General features: G+C 50.6%; 7 protein-coding genes across 7 annotated transcripts; 5 read left to right on the top strand and 2 right to left on the bottom strand.

Moving 5' to 3' along the window:
• Nucleotides 1-320: 320 nt before the first annotated feature.
• BDV37DRAFT_277243 (uncharacterized protein) lies at nucleotides 321-2,341 on the top strand (the record flags this gene model as incomplete). The annotated part of the gene is made up of 2 exons (XM_032085713.1): nucleotides 321-1,064; nucleotides 1,832-2,341. The coding sequence occupies 2 exons, from the start codon at nucleotides 321-323 to the stop codon at nucleotides 2,339-2,341; spliced, it is 1,254 nt and encodes a 417-aa protein (XP_031934335.1).
• Nucleotides 2,342-3,759: 1,418 nt separating this feature from the next.
• Nucleotides 3,760-4,704, top strand: BDV37DRAFT_266878 (uncharacterized protein). The gene has a single exon (XM_032083961.1). It carries the CDS (start codon nucleotides 4,143-4,145, stop codon nucleotides 4,503-4,505), a length of 363 nt encoding a protein of 120 aa, XP_031934334.1. The 5' UTR covers nucleotides 3,760-4,142; the 3' UTR covers nucleotides 4,506-4,704.
• A 590-nt stretch (nucleotides 4,705-5,294) lies between these two features.
• BDV37DRAFT_277242 (ATP synthase subunit C family protein) lies at nucleotides 5,295-5,765 on the top strand (the record flags this gene model as incomplete). The annotated part of the gene is made up of 1 exon (XM_032085712.1): nucleotides 5,295-5,765. One exon carries the CDS (start codon nucleotides 5,295-5,297, stop codon nucleotides 5,763-5,765), a length of 471 nt encoding a protein of 156 aa, XP_031934333.1.
• Nucleotides 5,766-7,598: 1,833 nt separating this feature from the next.
• On the top strand, nucleotides 7,599-8,040 carry BDV37DRAFT_292636 (uncharacterized protein; the record flags this gene model as incomplete). Its single annotated transcript, XM_032089223.1, has 1 exon — nucleotides 7,599-8,040. The coding sequence occupies exon 1, from the start codon at nucleotides 7,612-7,614 to the stop codon at nucleotides 8,038-8,040; it is 429 nt and encodes a 142-aa protein (XP_031934332.1). The 5' UTR covers nucleotides 7,599-7,611.
• A 5,788-nt stretch (nucleotides 8,041-13,828) lies between these two features.
• BDV37DRAFT_266874 (zinc-binding alcohol dehydrogenase family protein) lies at nucleotides 13,829-14,874 on the bottom strand. Its single transcript, XM_032083960.1, has one exon. It carries the CDS (start codon nucleotides 14,564-14,566, stop codon nucleotides 13,853-13,855), a length of 714 nt encoding a protein of 237 aa, XP_031934331.1. The 5' UTR covers nucleotides 14,567-14,874; the 3' UTR covers nucleotides 13,829-13,852.
• A 623-nt stretch (nucleotides 14,875-15,497) lies between these two features.
• Nucleotides 15,498-17,687, top strand: BDV37DRAFT_289791 (Zn(II)2Cys6 transcription factor; the record flags this gene model as incomplete). The annotated part of the gene is made up of 4 exons (XM_032088549.1): nucleotides 15,498-15,834; nucleotides 15,888-16,399; nucleotides 16,450-17,450; nucleotides 17,498-17,687. 4 exons carry the CDS (start codon nucleotides 15,498-15,500, stop codon nucleotides 17,685-17,687), a joined length of 2,040 nt encoding a protein of 679 aa, XP_031934330.1.
• A 668-nt stretch (nucleotides 17,688-18,355) lies between these two features.
• On the bottom strand, nucleotides 18,356-22,441 carry BDV37DRAFT_266869 (cation-translocating P-type ATPase). The gene is made up of 3 exons (XM_032083959.1): nucleotides 21,804-22,441; nucleotides 21,455-21,720; nucleotides 18,356-21,394 (listed from the first exon to the last, which is right to left on the bottom strand). The coding sequence occupies exons 1-3, from the start codon at nucleotides 22,038-22,040 to the stop codon at nucleotides 18,754-18,756; spliced, it is 3,144 nt and encodes a 1,047-aa protein (XP_031934329.1). The 5' UTR covers nucleotides 22,041-22,441; the 3' UTR covers nucleotides 18,356-18,753.
• Nucleotides 22,442-22,503: the final 62 nt, after the last annotated feature.

The raw sequence follows: 22,503 nt of genomic DNA, 5'->3' as shown, positions 1-22,503 counted from the left end.
AAAAAAAAAAAAAAAAAAAAAAAAAAAAAACACAGCCAGGCCAACACGACCTCAAAATCACCGGCCTCGACCCACAAGTGAACAGCGACAGCCTCCTAATCGAAGGCACAGGATCCGCCACAATCACCGACATCCAAACCTCGATCGTGCCCCGACAGGAGAAATTCGAAGACGTCTACCCCGCCGAATCAGATTCCGATGACTCGGTAGAACCCGACCCCGACTCGGACAATGACGACGATGACCCTGAGCTAAAGGCTCTCGCGGACGAGATCGCGGACGTGGAGGCGCGGCTTGCGCGGGCGATCAACGAACGCGCGATGGCGCTGTCCGTGCTGGAGATTCTGGATGGGTATGCGCGGAAGATGAAGCCCGAGAGTACGGATGCGGAGGCGCTGGAGGGGTTCCTGGCGCTGTATACGCGGCAGCGCACGGAGGGGAATGAGCGGTGGTACCGGGCTGAAGTGCAGGTTGGGGAGGGGGAGAGGGAGCTGGCGAAGTTGGGGAAGAGGCGGGGGAAGGTAGAGGGGCGGTTGAAGAGGGCGAGGGAGGCTGCGTCGAAGAAGGAGCGCAGGGAGAGGGAGAAGAGGGCTGGGGAGCGGGCGAAGAGGGCGGAGCAGCGGAGGTTGAAGAGGGAGGAGAGGCTTAAGTTCTGGACGACCCGGGTGGGACAGGTGGTGGTGCATCTGGATAGCCAGGCTGGGTTCACGCCGGGGTCGAGTCGGCGCAGTTCCGTCGCGGAGGTGTTGGAGCCCGTAGATGTCGTGCTGCGTCTGAGCTATGTGGTGCCCGGCGTGAGCTGGAGCTCGCGCTATGAGCTGCGCATTAACACGCCGTCGTCGTCGGCGCGGATGGCGTATCGCGCTGAGTTTCGGAACTCGAGCTCGGAGACGTGGACGGATGCGCGGGTGACGCTGTCGACGTCGCAGGCGTCGTTTTCTGGGCTGGAACAGCGCATCCCCTCGTTGCATCCTTGGCATATTAAGTTGTTGGATGCTACTCGGGAGAACCAGGAGCATCCTTCTTGGGAGAAGATTCTGAGGGGTGGTGAATCGAATCGATCTGTAAGTGGCTGACCCTGATAACGTACGAGTTTGTCAGGGATGAGTTGATGATCTAATGGGAAATGTAGCTTGTGAAAACGGGTGGGCTATTTGGAACTCGTCCCTCGGGGACCAGCCAGTTTGGAATGGCTTCAGCACAACCTCAGAAGGGTTTTGGATTCGGACAACCAGCGTCTTCAGGTCTTTTTGGAGCTCCGCTGGCTCAGAACCAAAACTCGGCGGGGTCTGGCTTTGGTGCGGCGCAATCATCTACAGTCAGTGCTTTTGGGTCGCCGCCAAACCAGAACCAACCTGGCCCGTCCGGGGGCCTTTTTGGAGGGCAAGCTCCCCCGGCACCAAATCAAACGAGCAATACAGGAGAAGCACCGGGTCATACCCAACAGGCGTCATCTGGAGGTCTTTTCGGATCATCTGGGGGATCCGTCTTTGGGAGAGCTACTGCTGCAGCAGTAGCAGCAGCAGCAGCAGCCACTCAGAACCAAGAGCCAGGTCCCACTGACCACGCAGATGAGGACGACGAGGGTAGCGAAGACGAGCCGGACAACGACATCGACACCATAGCTTCGGCGTCCCTCGAACACCAAGAATCAGTCAAGCAAGACTACGGACTCACGACGACCTACGATCTTCCCGGACAGCGGACGCTCATCCCCTCGAGCAACAACAGACGCCATGTGCTGGCCGACCTGGACCTGAAGTCAGTCACCCTGTCACATATCATTGTCCCGAAACACAGCGCAGAAGCGTTTTACCGCGCACGGATCAAGAACACCTCGGCGTTGCGGATTATGCGCGGCAGAGTGGGTTTGACGGTTGATGGAACGTTCCTGGGCACGGCCACGATCCCGAACTGTGCGCCGGGCGATTTCTTCAGTGTCTCCTTGGGCGTGGATCCCTCGATCCTGGTGACCTATGGTAAACCAACGGTGCGACGGTTGAACACCGGGTTTTTCACCGGACAGGTCGGGGCTGTGTTCCGGCGCACGTGTTGGATCAAGAATACCAAGGGCGTGGCGGCGGATATCACGGTATTGGATCAGGTGCCGGTGAGCGAGGACAAGGAGCTGCAGGTGGAGATCCTGGAGCCAAAGGGGTTGCATGACAAGGGTAATGAAGTGAAGCTGGATATGGAAGCGAGCCATGGAAACGGAAAGGCCATTATGGAGAAGAAGGGAGAGGTTAAATGGGTTTTACATTTGGAGCCAGGGAAGGATGTGCGGGTGGTGTTGGAGTATGGAACGAAAGCGCCGAGAGGGAGCGAGGTGGACACTGCATGAGTCTGGCTATAGTACACTACAGCGTACCCTAGTATTGACAACGCAACGCAGGCTATACATCCATCACCAACTATGAACCCTAAAACTCCAGATTAAAACAGCACCCAATCTCCACCATAAGATCAAAGTGTACCCCGAATAAGAAAATGTGGTTTCTCACGACTATCGCAAAATCAGTACACAACAGCGATTATACCAATGCCGTCATGACCACCCTTGTGCAGACTAGAGAGCATCCACAAAGTCCACTCCAATCTGACATACCTTCTACAAGCCGTATATCGAATACTGCAGGAGCTATGATAGTTATATTGATGCTGTTGTCACTACAAGCGCGTCGGATCCCAATCAGGACTAGTGCAGCGGATGGAACGGGAATGGTGGGTAAATCGAAACGGGTAATTTAAGTAGCGCTAAAGATAGCATCGCAAAAGTGGAAACTTGCCCCGGGGTAAAAGCTTGCCTCGTTCATGTCAACCGTGCTTTGATTTGGTTGAGATAGTATATAGAATGTTCTTCTGAGTCAGTAGCTTTGTGCAAGTCATGGTCCTTGTAAGATTAGTGGGTTCAGTAGTGTACGGTATCCGAGTTATGTACGGAGTATTGTATGAGGATCTACTCAAGTGTAGGCTCCAGATATATATTCACCCCAGAGCTCTTGAGATGATATCTGGACCACCACGAGGAGCCATTATCGCTTCAATTGTATCCCGCATAGTGGTTCACACTAAACATTACACTGACCTCGACAGTGCTACTTGAATTACTCTCATATTCTGTCTACCACTGGATATGAACGTCAAACTGATTCCCTCGTCCTAAGCTGTCTAACCGAGGCAAATAAACACGAGGCTCTGATGCCTCAGGCTGCGACAACGGCAAACTGCGGCTATCACGGGAATTGCTAGCCCTGCCATCACCCTCGAAAGATGTCGTCCCTTTCCCAATATACAGTCCCGCGTACAGCAAAAGCCTTAGGTAATTCCATTCAGTCTCGCTGACTATCGAGAATTCAATCCATGTCAAACCATGCAGTCCAGCTACGAGCTATGTGTCATGTGTCATGTCATCGGATTCTCATCAGCGAGCAAGACCGAAAATCGGAGGAAACGCGGGAAATTTCGGCGAGTCACAGGAACTTCCCTGCAACCGTTAAGCGCAAGCTTAAGTTCGACCAAGATTCGACTGCAGCTTCGAACCTGTTCATCTGCTGTGATCCCTGCTACTTCCGGCATGCCAGATAGATTAATTCAAGGTTACGTAATGGTGCAGGGAGGCTGAGATCGCCCTTAACATAATTTTTTCCATTCATCCACGAGAGAAAAGGGATGGAATCCAGGGTTTCTGGGAAAAGTATTTATAGGGTGGACAGATCAATTGTCAAGATAGGGAAAAAGAGAAAAATAAAAAAGAAATCAAGGGGAGGCAGTTATATGAGACCTGTCGGGTTATTCTTTTTTTTTTTTTGGTTGATTTTATTATTATTACTTTTGATTTTCCATTCTTGGCTCTGCATCCCAGGGTGAGATTAAATTTTGGGATTAGTGCTGACGAGCACAATAATTTCGGGTCGTCCACCGACGGGACATTTTCGTCCAAGTCGGGTTCTCCCCAGAAAGGATTTCTCTGATGTATCCAAACCTATATAACCTGGACACTACCCTCGGAAGGGAACTGAGTGCTCCAGGAGCAAAAATGGGGATTGGGGAGAAGTGCGTGGTTGCAAAGGAGCCCGCCGTCAGCATTCCTGTCTGGTTGCCCTGAACCGACCAAGCGTGGCGGATTGTCCTAAAACGGGAGAATGGATCCCAATAGGAGAGTCGGTGAGCTCATCCTATCCTCAGAGATCCGGACTAGTGTTTCCCTAGTTCGGGAAGTTCGAGTTTGCTCTCCGTGGGAAAAAAAAAGGGCTGGGTGCCAGTTGACCTGCATTTATATAACCACTGCTACCCGGGTGACAATCGAGCAACTGCAGACGAATTTCCTTCTACCCGAAGTCATTGGCTTTGTCTTCCCTCGGGTCAACCATGAGTGTCGCCAAAATTCCTGCTTTCATTTTTTTTTTTTTAATTTTTTCCTGAGACGCCTCACTTGTTATGACTTTTATTTTTGTTTGGGAAACTCCGGTGCTGGTGGAGCCGCATGCCCGATTCGGCCCGGTTGATTCGAGTCCGAGAAAAAGACCAGAAATTAGCTTGCCGGCTGCAGGTCGACATTGGTTGATTGCGGTGCGCCATGTGGATCCGAACCGGTCCATCGGACCCATCCGTGAATGCAGGGATCCACCCTGGCTGAAATTTCTCTTCCCTTTTTTTCGGCCTCCTGATGCATACCGTAGCCCTGCCTTTTTTTTTTTTTTTTTTCCTTGTAGCCGGGCAACTGTTACTTGGGGGATGGGGAATAGGACACATCGTAGAGTATTTGTACTCAGTAGGACAAGACAGACAGGTAGAAAAAAAAAAATGGGGTCAACCAAAAAGGAATTGCCATGGCAATTGGCGTAAGATACCAATGGGTCCGGATGGAGCTTCCAGTGGATGCCCGTTTCGCACAATCGCAACGGAGACTCGTCGACCAGCACATCCAGCTCCATCCGCGGACCTGCGCGGCCACCCCAGCAGCGGGAATAATTGGCTGTACCACAGGAATCCTCCCTTGGCCCCCTCCCGAACGAACCCGATCAGTCAGAGGCATCCCTGGGCAACAAAGGATGTGCGTGGAAAGATAGGGATATACACGCAGTAGGGCTTTTTCCCAACAGCGCACTAAGACCGACGGGGGGCCGGGTGTGTGGGAAAACGAGCGAAAATTTAGCGGGAGAGTATTTATGTCCCGGAAGGCCTCTGTTGTCAACTTCTCCAGCTTTTTTCCCTCCTAAAAAGTTCTGTCTACCCATTCTTTTCCACCTTCTCTCCTCTCACCAGAGAAAATCATATCCCAAATTACCATCACAATGGCCTCCTCTCGTGTCTTTGCCTCTCGCCTGGCCTCCCAGATGGCCGCAACCACCAAGGTTGCCCGCCCGGCCGCCCGTTTCGCTGCCCCCAAGCGTACCTTCACCACCCAGCGCAAGACCGCTATCCCCATGACCCCCTTCCAGACCGTCAAGCGCCAGCAGCCTTCCATGATCCAGGCCAACGCTCGCCAGGTCTTCGCCAACGTCCAGGCCCGCCGCCAGTACTCCTCTGAGATCGCCGACGCCATGGTCCAGGTCTCCCAGAACATGGGTATGGGTTCCGCCGCCATTGGTCTTGGTGGTGCCGGTATCGGTATCGGTCTCGTCTTCGGTGCCCTCCTCCTCGGTGTCTCCCGCAACCCTGCCCTCCGTGGCCAGCTCTTCTCCTACGCCATTCTTGGTTTCGCCTTCGTCGAAGCCATTGGTCTGTTCGACCTGATGGTTGCTATGATGTGCAAGTACGTTTAAACGGATCGTTGGCAACAACCAGTCTATCCGAAAGGGCATATGAGGCAAATGCAATTTCCTTGAATTCTCAAATGGTCAAATTGAATGGAAAGTCTTTATCGATTTCGCCGTTCAGTTAGGAGGTAATCTTGTGGTGGTCTTTTTATATATCATGTACTACTTTCCCGGCATCATCTATCATCCCAATACACTGTACATATAGAGTTTAAAATGGCCACTAAAACTCCCAACTTTCGAGCCACTCTGATAAACTCGTTTTAATTTCGACCTTGTATATTATCTGTTTTTGCTCTACTTGGGCTGGCCCACGGAATACGTGTTCTCTTGTTTACCCCGGACTTTTTCGTCCCGAACGCGTTGTGTCAACGAAAAGAGACAGACGGCAATTGGGGACTGACTGGTCCCTACCTTCCCACAAGCAGCAATCGGTCCCGTGGCTTTTTTCCTTCCCTACGAACAAGCTATTCGAGCTAAGAAGCTACCAAATCTGGAGAAAGCTTTGCTTGGTGAGCTCCTCCAGCCGTAGAGATCGTTTACAGGTACACCGCTCACAGAGGCCATTTCCCAGTGGATAACGGGAAAGAAGCTTCCCCGGCCACGTTGGCCATAACTGGCGGTGGCAGGGGCAATTGCCCTTGACCCGGTTCCATCAGCCATATCAGACGACAAGAATGTGAGACCACCAAGGCAGACGAACAAAGAAACCAAGAACGAACTCAAAAACAAGCCAGGTTGTAGAATGATTATGAAACACCGCCTCCACGCCAGGGCGTAGACACAACCCGGCAAGACCTGACCTGACCTCACTGAAACATCAGCCTCAGAGATTGCAAAGGGTTTGACAACTGGTTGTGCCGTTGTGGATTTCGATCCGGATCGTGAACGTCACCGCTCACCACCAACGATTGCCGCGGACCAGAATTGGGCGCTGGCCAAAAAGAAGGTCCCAGGTGTTGATGAAAATTTTTTTACTTTTGATTGTTTTTCCAAGAGTCATAATAAAAGTCACACGAAAAGCCACCTGCAGCACACCATTGCATTCATTCATGCATGAAGAAATTTTTTTTTTTCTTCCTTTCGCGGCTACCACCCAACAATGGTTGGCCCTGACAGCTCAGACCATGTCCGTGATAGCTCCAAGATCCTCGGTAGAAGCGCAGGAGCTAATGACGGACTAGAGCTGCGCCAAGGGGCTCTGGTCCTTGTCCCATGATACTTTGCCCATTGACGCAGGTCCACTCGTCGCTTCTTCGATCCCTGTGATGATCGCTTTCATTTCTTGAGCTTTTGTCTCTCGCACCGCAACAAGTGCGGTAAGGGGTTTGCTGAGACTGGTGATTCATGTATGGTATCTAGAACCCCAATTAGCTTTTCTTCTGGTTTTTTTCCCCCTTGGATGTCGTGTCCTTTGGGGGTTCTGGAGAGGGCCGACCACGTGACCGGTATCGGGCGAGGCCGTCCTCATGTGACAAGCTCGGGATTCCTTCTACAACAAAGTCCGCAGGTTGAACCCTACTTCCATTTCTCCGTTTGGAAAGATCAGAATACCGGTCCATTGGAGATAATTCTCTAGCGACTAGGAGGGACGATATATTCACCGTCCAAAACGACATCCCACCACTCTTTTGTAACAATGTCCAAACTAACTCCCCGACCCTATTATAATGATTATATTCGGCACGAAAATAAAGCGGGATATAATTCTTCCCTGCACGAGAATCCTCGGCATCCGCATCCAGTAGACATCCAGACATCTAGACATCTATAACCCCCAAACCGCCAGAACAGTAAAGTACGCAAACACTGTCAAACTACCCCAAACCCAAACCAATACCCAGATCTCAAAATGACAACCACAACAACAACAAACCAACCGCAGCAAGAACCCCCCCAAAAAAGCTTCACAGCCCACCTAATCGCCTCCTTCACATCCCCCATATCCTCTCTCCCCACGCCAGCCCCAGAACCCCTCTACAAGCCCGCAGAAGTGCCACGGATCAAGAAGGCAAAGAGACTGACGGGCACGCGCACCAAGCAGCTCATCCGCGCTGCGGACCGCGGCCATGATGATCCGCCGCCGCCGCCGGGGCTGGGCGAGTGCTGTGGGAGCTCGTGTGATCCGTGCGTGACTGATCTGTGGAGAGAGGAATTGGCGTGCTGGAGGGAGCGTTGGGGGGAGGGTGCTGTGGAGAAGAAGGAGGAGGATCGCAAGGATGGGGAGGGTGGGCTTACCGGGGGAGGGAGGTGTACTATGCCTGGGAGTTTTGATTGGTGATTGCCTTTTTTTTTTTTTTTTTTTTTTATGTATGAATAGATGGAGTTTTATGAGGTATGGTTTATTGCATTTGTTTGGTGCATGGGTTAGATGGTGTTGGTGGTGTATGTGCTGATGCTGGTTTAATGTTTAGATCATTATGGATGTTATATTAGGTTCACGGTTGAATGACAGCATGTGTATATATGGATTTGCATGAATGGGGAATGCACATATCATTTACAACACGAAATCATCGATATATGGTCAAGCTTACGTTCGACTGAAGCGTAACACATACCATGATCTTCGTCCTCAGCGGTGTCCTTTTCGTATCGCAGACATTACTATTGTCTCTGCGAATGCAGACCTCTCGATATTTTCTATTCATTGCTTTTCTCAGACTTTCGCTTCCCTTGAACCAATGCATGCAGTCCATTTATTGTGGCCAGGAGCAGTGTACGATTGACTTCCTCAGGATCAATGTTGCAAGCTCCCCCGAACCTTCCATACGTTCTCCGGCTCTTTGGATGTCAATGTACTGCTGGCGGGCTGCGATCCTGAGGGTATAAAAACCTACCTTGCGGACGACTTTGCGAATCAAAGGGTCTCACAGAAACCGAACTCGTCGTGCTCACCCAGACAGACAACTATGCCAGCATATTTGAGTAGGGATTGAGGTACCGAATGGTGAATACCCTTAAGCGGATACTCCACTTATAAGCACGCTATATTGCTATATTGTGATTGATTAGTACTAAGAAGGCGAGCTGGGTGCACCGTGACGATACAGCTCGATGTATCCTGATACCTGATGATTTGGCCCTTTGTTCCATTTTACAAGAATAACCACGTTCACTTGGGTAGACTCTTGAATCCACAAACTTTTCTTCTGTAAGAGATGTGGATACGATTCCGAATAGCCCACTTCCACGACTACACAGCTTGTGTGCAGTCTGCGTGAGCGAAATCATTGCACCCAGACATGGTGGGATGCAATACTGATTCGGGATATAAAAGGTTCAAAAGAAAATGTATTTCCATTCTGGTTCTTCCTAAAGATTAGTCTTCCTCACTGGTCGATGTTCCCCGCGGGTTTCATGCCGAGTATTTTCAGTATCTGTGCCGCAAAGCCTGTTGTCCATTTTGTTTATACGGGTTGAGTACAAATAGGTCGTCGTCGATGTTCTTCCATAGTGACCTTGGTTTCTCGCCCATACTTATCCAGAAGATAATCAGGTCGTACGCTGGCTGGTTATATCCCCACCAGCGGACAGACCTGGCTCGCGGATTAACCGCCGCTCTCGGCCAGATAGGGTTGCCAGCCTGTCCAGGGGGGAAGGGACTTTGATGGTGAAAGTTTCAATATCGGGAAAGTATGTGAACAGGGCTTTGGGCCCGAGCTGGCTGCGTCTGGTATCGATCAATTCAAATTCCCTCTGCAAAACATGCTTCAGCGAGATATATTTTGGCCCAAGACAGCGGGCCGTGGCCGCAATGGGCCGCAAGAACATTTCGCATGGCTAGCCGCTCTAAGGAAGTTACTCATTCCAGTGTTTTCCCCATTCGTTTTGTTTTAGTGCCATTCCAAAGCCTTTGTCCTCCTTCACAACCCACTTAATGTCAGTGCGCATGGATTTGCTCCATGGAAAAACTGAGCTGGGATTGCTTGTATAAGCTAGACTATAGGCATCATAGCTTTTAATCGAGCGCATATTCGTTGAAATCCTACCGATAGTATAAGCTTTGTACCTATCTTCTAGAACAAGTGTTCAACCAAGTTATCGCGTTATCAAAATCAAGAGCCCGACTGCAACAAAGGCGGGCAGGCCTTTGAGCTCCAGCCCAAGTCATAGGAATAAAACTTAAGAATCATCTCTTTTGGATATAATTGATACTTGATTACCATTGATCTTCCAGCAGTGGAAAAAAGGGTACCGGTGCGGCTATAATGCGTTCCTTCTGACTTCGCCACGAACGGCAGTCTGTAGCAATAGATACCATGTCTTTTAAATTAACTTGAGGCATAGCCATTATGCCGTAGGGTTCTCGAGACTTTCGCAAGTGGCCCACGAAGTTATATGGGGTGTCACTTGCTGGAAGTATTGTCCACAGCTGCACAAGCAGCTCAGGGCCTGAAAGAAAGGAATATAGTAATATATGGGGATCCTTTGTAATAGTTTGGATCCGTAGCTGAAATTGGCGACGATGGGGTATTTGAAAGATTCCGATGTAGACAGTATAATATAGAAACCTGTACGTAAACTGTATCTTAGTGGAGCCGTGTATAGATTCCCAGATTCCAGGTATTCATGGAGCTTGAGGGAGTTGCCGGACCGGTGTTCAGATAAGGGCTGGGCTTCTAACCGTCGCTTCAATCGAATTGTGGCCATGTCCTAATGATTGTCCACGGGTTCTGGAGAAGGGAAAGTAAAAGCGTCGACGTTTGTAGCAAATTCAAGTCCATTGTCTTGCGAATCTTTCTTGTTATTTCAATGGCGCCTGCTTTGCGAAGTTTCCAGAGTCCCTGAACGTTCTTTCTCTTTCGATCTTGGTCTGCAATACCTTTTGAACGTGCCCAAGAAACTCTAGTTGTGCAGGACTACCGGTTTCGATAACACTGGTCTTTAAACCCTTCTTTGCTGTGGCAACACAAAATCGTTGGATATTGTCAGTATATATAGAGCATACCTTGGGCTCCTTGTATACGTCGATGTTCTGATGCTTTTCTTAGGCGACTTCGAATTGATATTAAGCGTGCACACTTGCAGTTGTGTACTGTATAGTATTGCCGTTCAGGTCCGAGATGCAACGGATGATATGTTTGTCGTCAACTTCTAGGTAAGTAGTTGATAGGCTGCACAGCTCTAGCGCCCTGAATAATGCCAGATATGTACCTGCAGAAGAGTCGGCATAGCGGGTCAAGCATTTGGCTGATAGTTCGGGCGGCCACTCCAGCTTCTGTGGCTACTATATAGTGCTCATTGTCCACTGGCATGGCGGGAATCAGACGAAGGCCGCGATAGACACTGCCCCTTGCTACGGGCTGCGAGGTCCTTTCATCCCATGACTTGATTCTGTGAGTGACCTCTTCCGTGTATCTGTGAGATGGAAACTCTATACCGAGTGCCGTTGTCTTGCTGAGGAAAGACAGGGGCTTATCCAAACCTCTGACGAAAAGCAACTGTAGTCCACCGACGACCACAGGATCTCCTGTCCAGTTATTGATGTAAATACAGCTTGCCCATCACCATGTCCCCAGACCCCACGCCACTACCAGGTGAGGGCCCCGGTGGTCAGCCTCAACACAGCCCAGCAACTAACTGTTCGTCAGCGAGACGATTGAGCCTTTTATTCGAATCAATCGTATATAGAGTTCGCAAGTGAGATAGCATTGCTGACTTCGACGGATGAAAAGTCCAAGTCAAACAGATTGGATGCTTTGGATGTACGTTTGGAAACTGCTCAATAATGGCCTTGACTTCGCTATCGCATGTATGCCCAAGCGCTTTGGGAGCAGAGTAAACAGGGGAGGAACGGCTGAACTCTTTTCGCCCAATCAATCTAAAGAAAGAGGGCAAGAGTTTCGGTTCGGCGGCGAAATGACACGTCACACTTATTAACATGATCATCACAATAAATCGTGATCTCGGCTCACTGTCGGTGTCAAAGTCACTTATCGCAAGTGCGGAATAAGCGTTCTCTAGTAACAAGGATTATCAGGTATTGTTCAGCCAGTAGCTCGCAGGCGAGCACAGATCCTCTTTTACAGCATACCAACAGTATCTGGCATGGGCAGTCTCTCTAAACCCTCTTCAATATCAAATTCTTCCAAAGGAAAGGGGGATCAAGAGACTATTGTAGAGAAAGCTCTACCCAGCCAGGCCTTCCAGGGACCACAGTGAAGAGGCAGTACCAGACGTCAAGACTGTGTAGGTACTGTGGAGAAATCGTCTGTATTGTCAATACAGAGTGGCAAGCTGTGTTTGGTGGATGCAAAGGAGGATTCTGCAATTCTCACAAAACCTGGGACCAACATAACGGCCTGTGACACTTATGGCTTAACATTGTCAATGAAGCCTTACGTATTGTGCCCATTGTTTGATATTTTGAATCAGTATGTACTGGTTCAAGAGACTGCTTGGCGTGCTTGTGGTCAAAAGGATCGACAGGGCGCGTCGAGGCCGTGGCGCCTGTCCGGAAACCGAGCTCGATAGTTGAGGCTACGTACTTAGCCTTGATGATGATCATACATGTCGAAAGTTGGCAGCTGGAAGCGAAAAGGTAAACAAACGCGACACGCGGACCTAAGTGATCGAGTTTGGAGTTTATTGGAAGGCGAAAGAGAGGGCGTAGTGTCTCTCCACAGATAGTAGCAAGCCGTCACCCCAGTAGGGGCAGTATGGTGCACGATCATCCGGGTGAGTCCCAAGCCCGAACCTGAAGATACGACTATGAACGGCAACATTTGAGGCCCAGCGACTACTGATCGGCCCTGACTGCTGATATTCATTCATCGCCCGCTGTGTCTCGAGCGCAAGGCGCTGACTTTCCTAGACGAGTGGTGAGGACTTATCTGTCTCTGTAGCCATATCATCCACCACACTTGAAACAAACATTATGATATGAGATGTTACCATCCAACATAATGTGTAGTCAGGATGTCATAAATACCACGTTGTCTAGTCTCTAGACTATCCACTATGGCTGATGAGCGTGCGTCAAGGGACACCCAGATCCACGCCCTTCTCAACAGCAGCCGGCTTGTGTATTCGTAGGATCTGCGCTGCTCAATACAGTGCAGAAGCGAGCTAGGCGCACGAACGTTGGCAAGAGGACACGGCGCTCCACTGGACTGGGGGTCGATTGCGTTGATGAGGTTCATTATGCGTTCGAATTCGTTCGCCGAGGTTTTTAGCTCGCCATCATTGAGCCAGGAGTACTGCAGTTTTCTCCCCTCCACATCCTGTGGAAGTATATATATTCTGGAAAGAATTGAGCTCTGAAAATGAAGGCTGCATCATGCAATACATGAGATTTCGTTTTGTTTGCCCTAGTAGTAAGGCCGGGCAAGTCCATGTGAACCATCTGTTTGGCCTCTGCGATTTCACGGGGCATCTTTGAGGGTGGACGCATGATACACCAATATAAACAAGGTGAGGTTGACAAGACCGATGGCTTGAAGACTACGCCTCAGTCGAAAAGTAGATATGACCCTATAACGCCATGATGCTTCAGTAGTGGGATAGAAATATAACATATGTCTTCTGCCGATGCAGACTTGCGTTTATAGATTGGCTGATGGTAGATGTGGTATGAAGTATGATCCAGGGCAGGTATATATACTAAGCGAGCGGAAAGATGGAGCCAGTTAATTAGATATAGTAGTGAATGACTGACTATAATGATAGTCCAGACGCGATTGTTAGGAAGACGAGGGCCTTTTTATAGACAAGCTCATACAAAGAACCTCAGAGCTTCACAGAGGACTTCAAGGAACAAAGAAATGACGACGTAGTCATATTATGCTCGGGTTGTGAAGATAGGTCAAACATTCTCTGGAATGTTTCTAGCATTCATCGTATGATAGCGTCCGTCACTGTTTTATCCTGCAACTGCCCACATTGTTGGGAATGACTGTATAACTTCACTTTTAGTAAAATGCACGACGCTTGTATATTGCCAGGAGGTATGTGAATTACAATATTCAATTGATGTAGAGAGATTAGCTAATGTCTCTGTGTCATGATGACTATTTCGTTAACATTATCGAGATAAACGGTAGCAATTGCAGAGTCTCGGACCCCAAGGAAAGAGCTGGCCATATCCAAAATCAAGGAGTTTCAGCCACGTTATACACCAGCTTCTGCCCACTAACCTTGTCCTCCTTCAGCAATTCCAACCCCTGCAGCACACCGCTCAAACCATCGGCGCAAACCTTAACCGGGTGCACCTTGATCTTCCCCTGTGCAACCAAGGGCTCGGAGAGTTTCCAGAACATCTCGGCGAATTCTCTGTCTTCGGGTATCGCAGGAATTTCGAGATCGCCGAACTGGATTGGCTCTCCAACAACGGTGTAGCCCAGGGTAGCGCGATCGTTGACATTCTCACGCTCGATTTTGCTATTCAGTATATTGCTGTACTCGCCACCCTTGGTTGAAAGAGCTTTGTCGCAGAACTTCGCACTGTCCTCCAGAGAGATAGTGTCAAAGACCAGTCTCAGATTATCGTTGGTAGCCTCACGGATAGCCGCAGCGGCCTTGGGATCCCGGTAGTCATATACAGCATCTGCACCTAGCTTCTTAACAAAGTCGAAGTTGTGAGGCGAGCAGGTAGTAATGACATTGTAGCCCGAAAGCTTGGCATACTGAATAGCCAGAGAGCCGGTGGCAGTAGAGCCGCCGTAAATCAAAATCGGCTCCGGCTGGGAGATAGGCTCAGTTGGCAAGGCTAACTTCAGACTTTGGTAGAGCCCTTGCCCAACCGTGGTGATGCCGACGCCCAAGGTGGCTGCCTCTTGGAAGCTCAGCGAGTCGGGTATGCGCATCTGAAGATCACCTTTCGCAACGATATACTCAGCGAAGGCACCGTCTTCGAGCTCCAAAACGTTCGCGCCATGGGTAACACCGCAGATTCGATCACCTTTGCGGAAGGGTTTCTTGACGTCCTTACCTACCTCCTCAACAATCCCGGAGTAGTCACATCCGACGAGGCATCCAGTGGTCCCGAGCTCCAATTCAACATGTTTCCAATCGGTGGGGTTCAGTGCTACGCTGACCGTTTTAATCAAAATATAGTCATCGCGAAGCTTAGGTAGAGGGCGGTCCGACACGAGGGATATCTGCTTAGGAGCCGTGAAAACAACTGCTTTCTGGGGCATTTTGAGTGTGTAGAGTGTAGTTAGTGAGAATCATGGGGAGAACGGAGAAAAGGAGGGGCATTGGAGGTCAAGGAGCGACCAGGGAACAATATGTAAGATTCACGAAGTATAACTATATTGTTGGTGGAACAAAGAGTGGATGACAAATCCATGGCGGGACTTGGTGAGATTACTAATCCACCAGTTCATAAGCTTGGTTTCCAGCGCTCGGCACTCATCTCCACCTTTTCTACTTCCAACTACTAACTTATCTTCCTCGGCTCAAGAGACTATGTCCTAATTGAGTAACGCAGGTGAGTTCCATGGTCACTCTCTTTGTCCCATGTCTTCCTGGCTTACTAACATCAATCCTAGAAATTAGTGGTTTCTTGGCAAGATACCATCAAAGAAAAGTCATCGGCTGGTCGATATCAAGACCCAAACTCTTGCTTTTTCCATCTGACCAATGAATGCTAGTTTCTAAATATGTGCTGGATCGGCTTAATGATATCCCGATGTGCATACAAAGGCATTTGATTAGAAAGCACAGAAATATCACTTTCATTCCACGTTGTAGACATTACACCGATTAGCCGGTGTGGGTCTATGTTCTTTCACAATGACTCCTTCCCCAAGGGAGCGTGTACCTCGAGCCTGCGAGCATTGCCGTTCGCGAAAAATTAAGTGCAACGGCGAACAACCATGCAACGCCTGCGCCCGAAATCCTCAAAGATGCGTCTATCGGACGGGCAGCATACGTAACAGAAAAAGTCGCCAAACCAAAGAACAGCCACGGACCCCAGCAACGTTATTACCGGCTCCACAGTCCCCAGCAGTGCCTGGAGATTGTCCGAATATCCGCCTCGTCGACGATCCGGCCCACTACAAGCGGCAGTACGAGCTGAGGGCCGGCATTGGAGTCTCCAATCCCGAGACAGGAAATTTCCAATTCTACGGTGAGGGTGGCTGATGTATTTTGGAGACCTGAATCAATGCTGATCATGTTCAGGCCCGTCGTCTGGATGCGCCTTCCTGCAAAGAATCTATCAACGAATTCAAAAACCGCCCTCTCGGGAATCACTACTCACCTATCGCACGGGGCCGGTCCCGGATGGCTTACTGAAATGGGGTGTGGAGAGGTTCATGTTCACGGCTGATGCCGATGGCGACCTGCGCCGGTCACGGTTGGCGGCGGAGGCATTCCTCCCTCAAGCTCTAGGCGATGTATTTATTGAAGCATACTTTAGAATCGTCCACCCGCAGATGCCGGTGCTTGTGTATACGGAGATTATTGATTCGTGGAAGCAGATGTGGGAAACTCCGATACGAGGTCGGCCGGTGAAGAACCAAGAAATCCTATTCATGGTCTTGGCCATAGGGGCTCGTGTGATCAGACTGAAGAAAAGTGAGCAAGAAAACCGAGCGGATGAATGGGCCGAATACTTTTCGAGTCGAGTATCCGAAGGCTCTATCTTCATGCAGGAGCCAAGTGTCAAGGCGGTGAATTTGATGTTATTGAAGGTACGCATGATCCAGCCTTCATTTGTATGGATGTATAATTGACATCCTAGGCCATGTACTCCTTGCAACTCATGCGGCAGAACGATGCGTATTTGTACCTGGGACATGCTACTCGAACTGCCATGGTCCTAGGTCTCCATAGATCCCAAGTGACTGGCGGTCGCGAACCACATTTGCACCGACTACGTCATACCTTTTGGATTATGTATGTTTTCGAGCGGTTATCGTCTGTGTATATGGGCCGACCTTCCTCGTTGTCCGACAACCAGATTGATACCGTATATCCCGAAGATATCCCATGCTACCAGGATGGGCCTTTCCACCCGCCAGCAGTTGAATGCACGTGGACAAGGGTTATGGCCGACATTGCCAAATTGGCCGACCACATCTCCGTGGACGTTTACTCTCCGGCTAGTATCAAAAGTCTTGTAGACATGGCCAAGGTGGAACAGACTCTTCTGGAATACGATGCAGCCTTACAAGCTACCACCCGATGTCTGCCAGAGTACTTGCATTTTTTCGACGAGTCCGTACCCGTCGGCGAGGACTGGCAAGAAATTCAGCGTCTGAGCCTGGGATTCGCCTACAATATTGTGCGGATGCTTCTATACCGACCGGCCCTGGTTTTAACGACCTTCTTCACATCCACGAGCGAAGCGCAGCGAATCGCTGCAGGTTGTATTCGTCTGCAAGAATGCATCGACAACTCGACGGCGGCAGCACGCAATTTGATCACTTTGGCTCACGACGTCTATTTTCGGCGGTTTCCCGATATCCGGTACGACGGGGCGCTGGCTTCATACATGGTCTCCGCCATCATGACATTACTGTACGACGTACTGAACCTGGGAACAGAACCAGAAAAGGCACATGAAACATTCGCTGTGGTGGAGCAGGGCATCAGATGCTTAGATGACATTGAACATACTGGATACACCGTTGGAAAAGTTCTCAGTATGGACTTGATGAAGGTGGCTAAACAGGCAGTGTTGGCAGCGGATCCAGTGGTAGACACGAATCAAGTTTTAGTCGATTCGTTCCCTTGGTTAGAGTATGGTTCCCTTCTCATGCATTTCGATCATTACACTAACTTGATAGTAATCTCAATACCACCACTACGATAGACACCAACCCTGTTCCGACACCGTATATGTATCCTCAACATGGGGTTTTCCCTATGCTTGGAACCCTGGCTTCAGATGTTGCTATGCTGTCGGGCTCTCAAGTTAATTGCCAATGGCTTAGCAATGGGCTCGACCCAAGCAGCATCCCGGGATGCTTGCACTGAGTAGGTCGAGGAAAGACAGCTGGATCAAAGACGGCGAGATCGAGAACCACGACGAGGGACAGATCCCGAGCCAGGCTCATAGCCTCAACCTTTATTGTGGATCAAATGACGAACGACCAGCTCTATCGTGACGACCGATCTCTCTGGCTTTCAAGATATTCCACCCTGGCCGAAACCCAGACGGCCTGCGAATTTGCCCTGAACCTCCAACGTGTGAGACTGATACAATATCTATCAACTATTATTCTGGGCTACTTTTCTTTGCTTCAGCGGCCTCGCGTAGGCAGGCTACCGCGTCCCAAGGGTTCTCTCCTGGCTTTTCCATGATCTTGTTACCCTTATTACTAACAAATCTCACCAAAAACCAACCCTTCTGCAGGCAACTCCCCAGCTCTAAATTGCCTTACCTCGGGCCGTTCGTCGGAAGGGCCTGTTTAGTGGTCGATGTCGATCGCCATCCAATCCTCGGTTAGGCGTTATACTTGCCCGCCATCAGCGAAGATCTAAACTCGATTTCGGTCAATTGCGATTATTATATACAGTGTAGTGTTCTGAAAACGAGACATAGATATAAAGATAGATAATCTACTATACTCCAAGCTACTAACAGACCGACCAATGGCACGGCCTATTTACGTAAAGGAAGCATATACGAGGGAATAAAATCATCCAGTAAACAAATACCGCATCCGGGAGGGGCTAGTAGACAGTCGTGACTCCCAGAACCCGTTACGAAGTGGCATTCTTTTCCTAAACTACCTACTGCGCCTACAAATCTATCTACCAGGCTCAGCCCAAGTGGTACAGATACACTGCTCCCACAAGCACAACCTAAAATGACAACAAGAACAAAAATAAAAACAAAGACAAAAGCCAAAGCGAAAGCAAAAACAAACACAAACACAGAAACAAAGCAACAACAACAACCCCAATCACCCCTTTTCAAACTCACTACTACTAAAAGCATCCACAAAACCAATAAGTCGAGACCCATATAGCGCACGCATAAACCCAGTGATGGAGTGTTCCCTGGCCGCAATGGAAGCGAGACCAGGGAAAGCAAATGTTAAGGCATCTGGGAGGCATTGTCCTGGGACAGAGAATGCGTTCCGTTTGCACGAGCACGTCTACGGAAGAAGACGCGCTTGGCCCACTTCCAGAGCTCGACACCCATGAAGAACAGGATGGCTTCGACGAAGACGATGCCCCATTCCCAGGAGATGCCGGTGTGCTTGAAGACGACCTTGTTGATGACGGGGATGTACAGGATGGGGAAGGTGGTGACGAAGCCGGCCATGATGGACCAGAAGAGGAACGGGTTGCGCCAGACGTCGTGCATCCATTGCGTGAAGTAGCGCTTGGACTTGGGCTGCATGCGGAAGAAGGAGCGTCGCATGTTCACCATCTCCCAGGCGAGGAAGAGCGCGAACCACGTCAGGCACACGAAGGTGGTGGCGCGCGCGCGGAAGACGAGATCGCACTCTTCGCTCCATTCTCGGTTGCAGCCGCGTGCGAGGTTGCCGTCGCCGAATCCCCACATGCGGATCGAGAAGGCTGCGAGACACAGCGCGGCGGTCCACAGCCCGTAGACGAGGATGTCGATCAGCACTTCCCAGGTGAAGATGCCGGCTTTGTTTTGCGGTGGGCGGTCCATGATGTCCGGGGCGGCGACTTCCATGCCGAGACCCATGTCGGGCATACCGGAGGTGATCATGATGATCCAGATGATTTCGACGGGGGACAGGGGGAAGACGGACTGGCCGTCTTTGTCTTGGAAGGCGAGGCCGATGAGGAGGGTGCAGGCTTGGGCGATGTTCTCGGAGAGTAGGTGGAGGACGAACTTTTGGATGTTGTCGAAGATGCGACGGCCTTCTTCGACGGCGTTGAGGATGGATGCGAAGTTGTCGTCAGTGAGGATGATGTCCGAGGCGTCTTTGGCGACGTCGGATCCGGCTTGACCCATGGCGATGCCGACGTCTGCGTGCTTGAGCGATGGGGAATCGTTGACACCGTCGCCGGTCATGGCAGCGAAGCGTCCGCGGCGGTGGAGGGCATCAATCATGCGGACCTTGGTCTGGGGCGCGCAGCGTGCGATGACTAGAGGTAGGGTGGGAAGAGCGTCGACTTGGTCGTCGGTGAGTTTATCAAATTGACCGGCGGTCATGACCATGGCGTCAGCCACGTCGGCTGCCACCGTGCTGAGATCCGCAGGGAGGATTCCCACTTGCTGTGCGATGGCTCTGGCGGTTCCCGGGTGGTCTCCAGTGACCATGTGTACTTCAATGCCGGCACGGTAGCAAGCTGCGATAGAACCGGCCGTTTCGGGGCGCGGAGGATCATACAGACCAATCAATCCCAGGAAGCAGAGGTCCTTTTCGACATCTTCACGGTTGATATCGGAATCTTCGAGCAGACGGCTCTCTGCTTTGTACGGCCGGTGAGCCAAGGCCAACACGCGGAGACCGAGTTTGGCGAGCTCTTCCATGTTATGAAGAATCGAATTGCGGTGGCTATCAGTCATGGGCACAGGTGTGGACGAGTCTTGGTCCCAGATGATCGTGGTACATGCATCGATGATGCGCTCGACAGCGCCCTTGGTGAAAACCATGGAGCGTTCCTCTTGTGGAGTAACCTTGGTGAAGATGACAGACATCTTCTTGATCGTGGAATCAAATGGGAACTCTGCATTCTGGTGCCACATAGCGCCTTCGCCCTTAGTCCATCGGTCGCGATTCCAGTTGAACCTCGAAGCAAATACTTCAATGGCAATTTCGGTTGGTTCACCACGAGCGCGCCACTCCCCTTCGTCGGATTTATAGACATGAGACAAGTTCGCCATGGATGCCACGTCCAGGAAGTCCTCCAGCTGACGGTTCCCCGGGATGAGGTCCTCGGGCTTCGCCGCCGGTTCACCCTCCTTTTCGTCGTCAAAGTGCTCAGGAGACACCGGAGTGAATGTTACATCGCCAACGGTGGGATTGAAGGGCTCGTTGGAGGTGCCAACCGAGTATGTGCCTTTCGAGGGAATCCACGCTTTTTTGACAACCATCTTACCCTGAGTCAAAGTACCCGTCTTATCAGAACAGATATCCGTTACGGCACCCAGGGCCTCGAGAGAGTCTAGCTTGCGAACAATGACGTTCCGTTCAACCATGCGCTTCGTACCCACAGCCATAGTAATGGTAAGAACGACCACCAAGCACGCCGGAATCATACTCAGACCGGTTCCAACCGCATACAAAATGACCTCGTTGTTGTCACTGAAGAGATTGGCAGCCATGACAACGATAGCGAAGAGCACAGCGACTCCGAATAGAATGATAGCCAGCTTTGACAGCTTCCTCTGCAGCGGAGTTCCAACGTTGACACCAAGAAAGCGGCCGACAGCGTCGGTTCCAGTCAGAGTCCACGCCTGGACATACCAGCGCTTCTTGGTCTCCCCATTAGGGCCACGCTTCACCGGACGCTTCTTACTATTGCTGGCCCGCAGCGCGGCAGCAATAGAACCAATTTCCGTGGACATACCGGTACCGATCACCACACCACGGGCACGGCCACGAGTGACCGTGCTGGAGCTATACGCAATGTTCAGACGGTCGCCGGGGCCAGTGTCCTCCTTGAAAGTGGAGTCATATTCTTTCTGGACAGGGAGAGACTCTCCCGTGAGGAGGGCCTCATCCGTCTCGAAGTTCACGGCTTCGACCAATCTGATAGGATTCACCGTTAACCGAGATTGAACTGACATATGATATACACGGAAGACATACCTGAGATCTGCCGGAACTGTATCACCCGTTCGCAATTCAACCATATCACCCGGAACAATCTCCACGGAGGGAACCGAGAAGGTCTGACCGTCTCGGGAGACTGTACCGGTGGGTGAGCTCAGCGAATGCAAAGATTCCATGGTCTTTTCGGCGGCATACTCCTGGAAGAAGCCGACGATGATGTTCAACACGATCACGGCGGAGATGAAGCCACCCTCAATCCATGACTGGATACCGAAACTGACCGCCATGGCCAGAATCAGGACCTACAACGACGAATTGGATCAGACTCTGGGAGCTCTTATACAATGAAGGGGGGATCATGACAAAGGAAAGTGGGTCCCTTAACTAGCATCATTGCGTTGGCGACCTGGCGGATGAGGATTTTGATGACGGAGACGCCTTCGCCTTCTTCCAGCTTGTTGGGGCCATACTGGTGCAGACGTTGTTTTGCCTCGTCCGAGCTCAAACCCTCATCGAGTCTGGAGCCGAGTTCTCTAATCACGACATCATAGGGAAGAGTATGGGCCGGTTGACTCAAGGGAGAGTCCCCGGACCCTGAGGTAGTGTTCTTTTCGCCCGGCATGGGAGAGGAAGCTTTGATTGCACCCCTATGCAGACGTATTTGCTGACGAGGGTCTGATCTAGAAACGATCGATACTGAAGGGCAATGGAGTTCGATTATCTACGGAGTGGGAGGAGACAGGGACCTTTTAAGTGATTCCTAACCAGACTACAGTGAATTGGCCAACGTGCTGGGGGACCCGATTTTTAGCGTTTGGCTGAGTTCAGGACGTGCCATGCCTAGACATGCAGGATGACAGTCATTGGAAGAGATCGGAGCGCTCCTTGGCGCCCAGCCCAGCGGACAATGTATGGAGGGTTGGCGAAGCAGGAAGCGTTTGGAAAAATGACGAATTCGTCGATGTGGATCATGGCACGAAACGAGGGCTACCAGTATTGTGAAATCGCCGCCGCACGTGCTCATTTCCTGATTTCTTTTTTTCTTTTTCTTATTCTATTTCTTTTTTATTTTTTTTTTTTTTTTT

Source organism: Aspergillus pseudonomiae (assembly GCF_009193645.1).
Source record: "Aspergillus pseudonomiae strain CBS 119388 unplaced genomic scaffold BDV37scaffold_196, whole genome shotgun sequence".
Taxonomy (NCBI): Eukaryota; Fungi; Ascomycota; class Eurotiomycetes; order Eurotiales; family Aspergillaceae; genus Aspergillus; species Aspergillus pseudonomiae.
This window is presented reverse-complemented; position numbering and strand designations above follow the sequence as displayed.

Bases quoted from the DNA above. Each gene is read 5' to 3' on its own strand.
- BDV37DRAFT_266878 (XM_032083961.1), top strand. From the start codon at position 4,143: ATGGATCCCAATAGGAGAGTCGGTGAGCTCATCCTATCCTCAGAGATC.
- BDV37DRAFT_266874 (XM_032083960.1), bottom strand. From the start codon at position 14,566: ATGCGCATACCCGACTCGCTGAGCTTCCAAGAGGCAGCCACCTTGGGC.
- BDV37DRAFT_266869 (XM_032083959.1), bottom strand. From the start codon at position 22,040: ATGCCGGGCGAAAAGAACACTACCTCAGGGTCCGGGGACTCTCCCTTG. The intron at 21,721-21,803 runs GTTAAGGGACCC...TCGTCGTTGTAG, and splicing joins TCGCCAACGCAATGATGCTA to GTCCTGATTCTGGCCATGGC. The intron at 21,395-21,454 runs GTATGTCTTCCG...GAATCCTATCAG, and splicing joins ACAGTTCCGGCAGATCTCAG to ATTGGTCGAAGCCGTGAACT.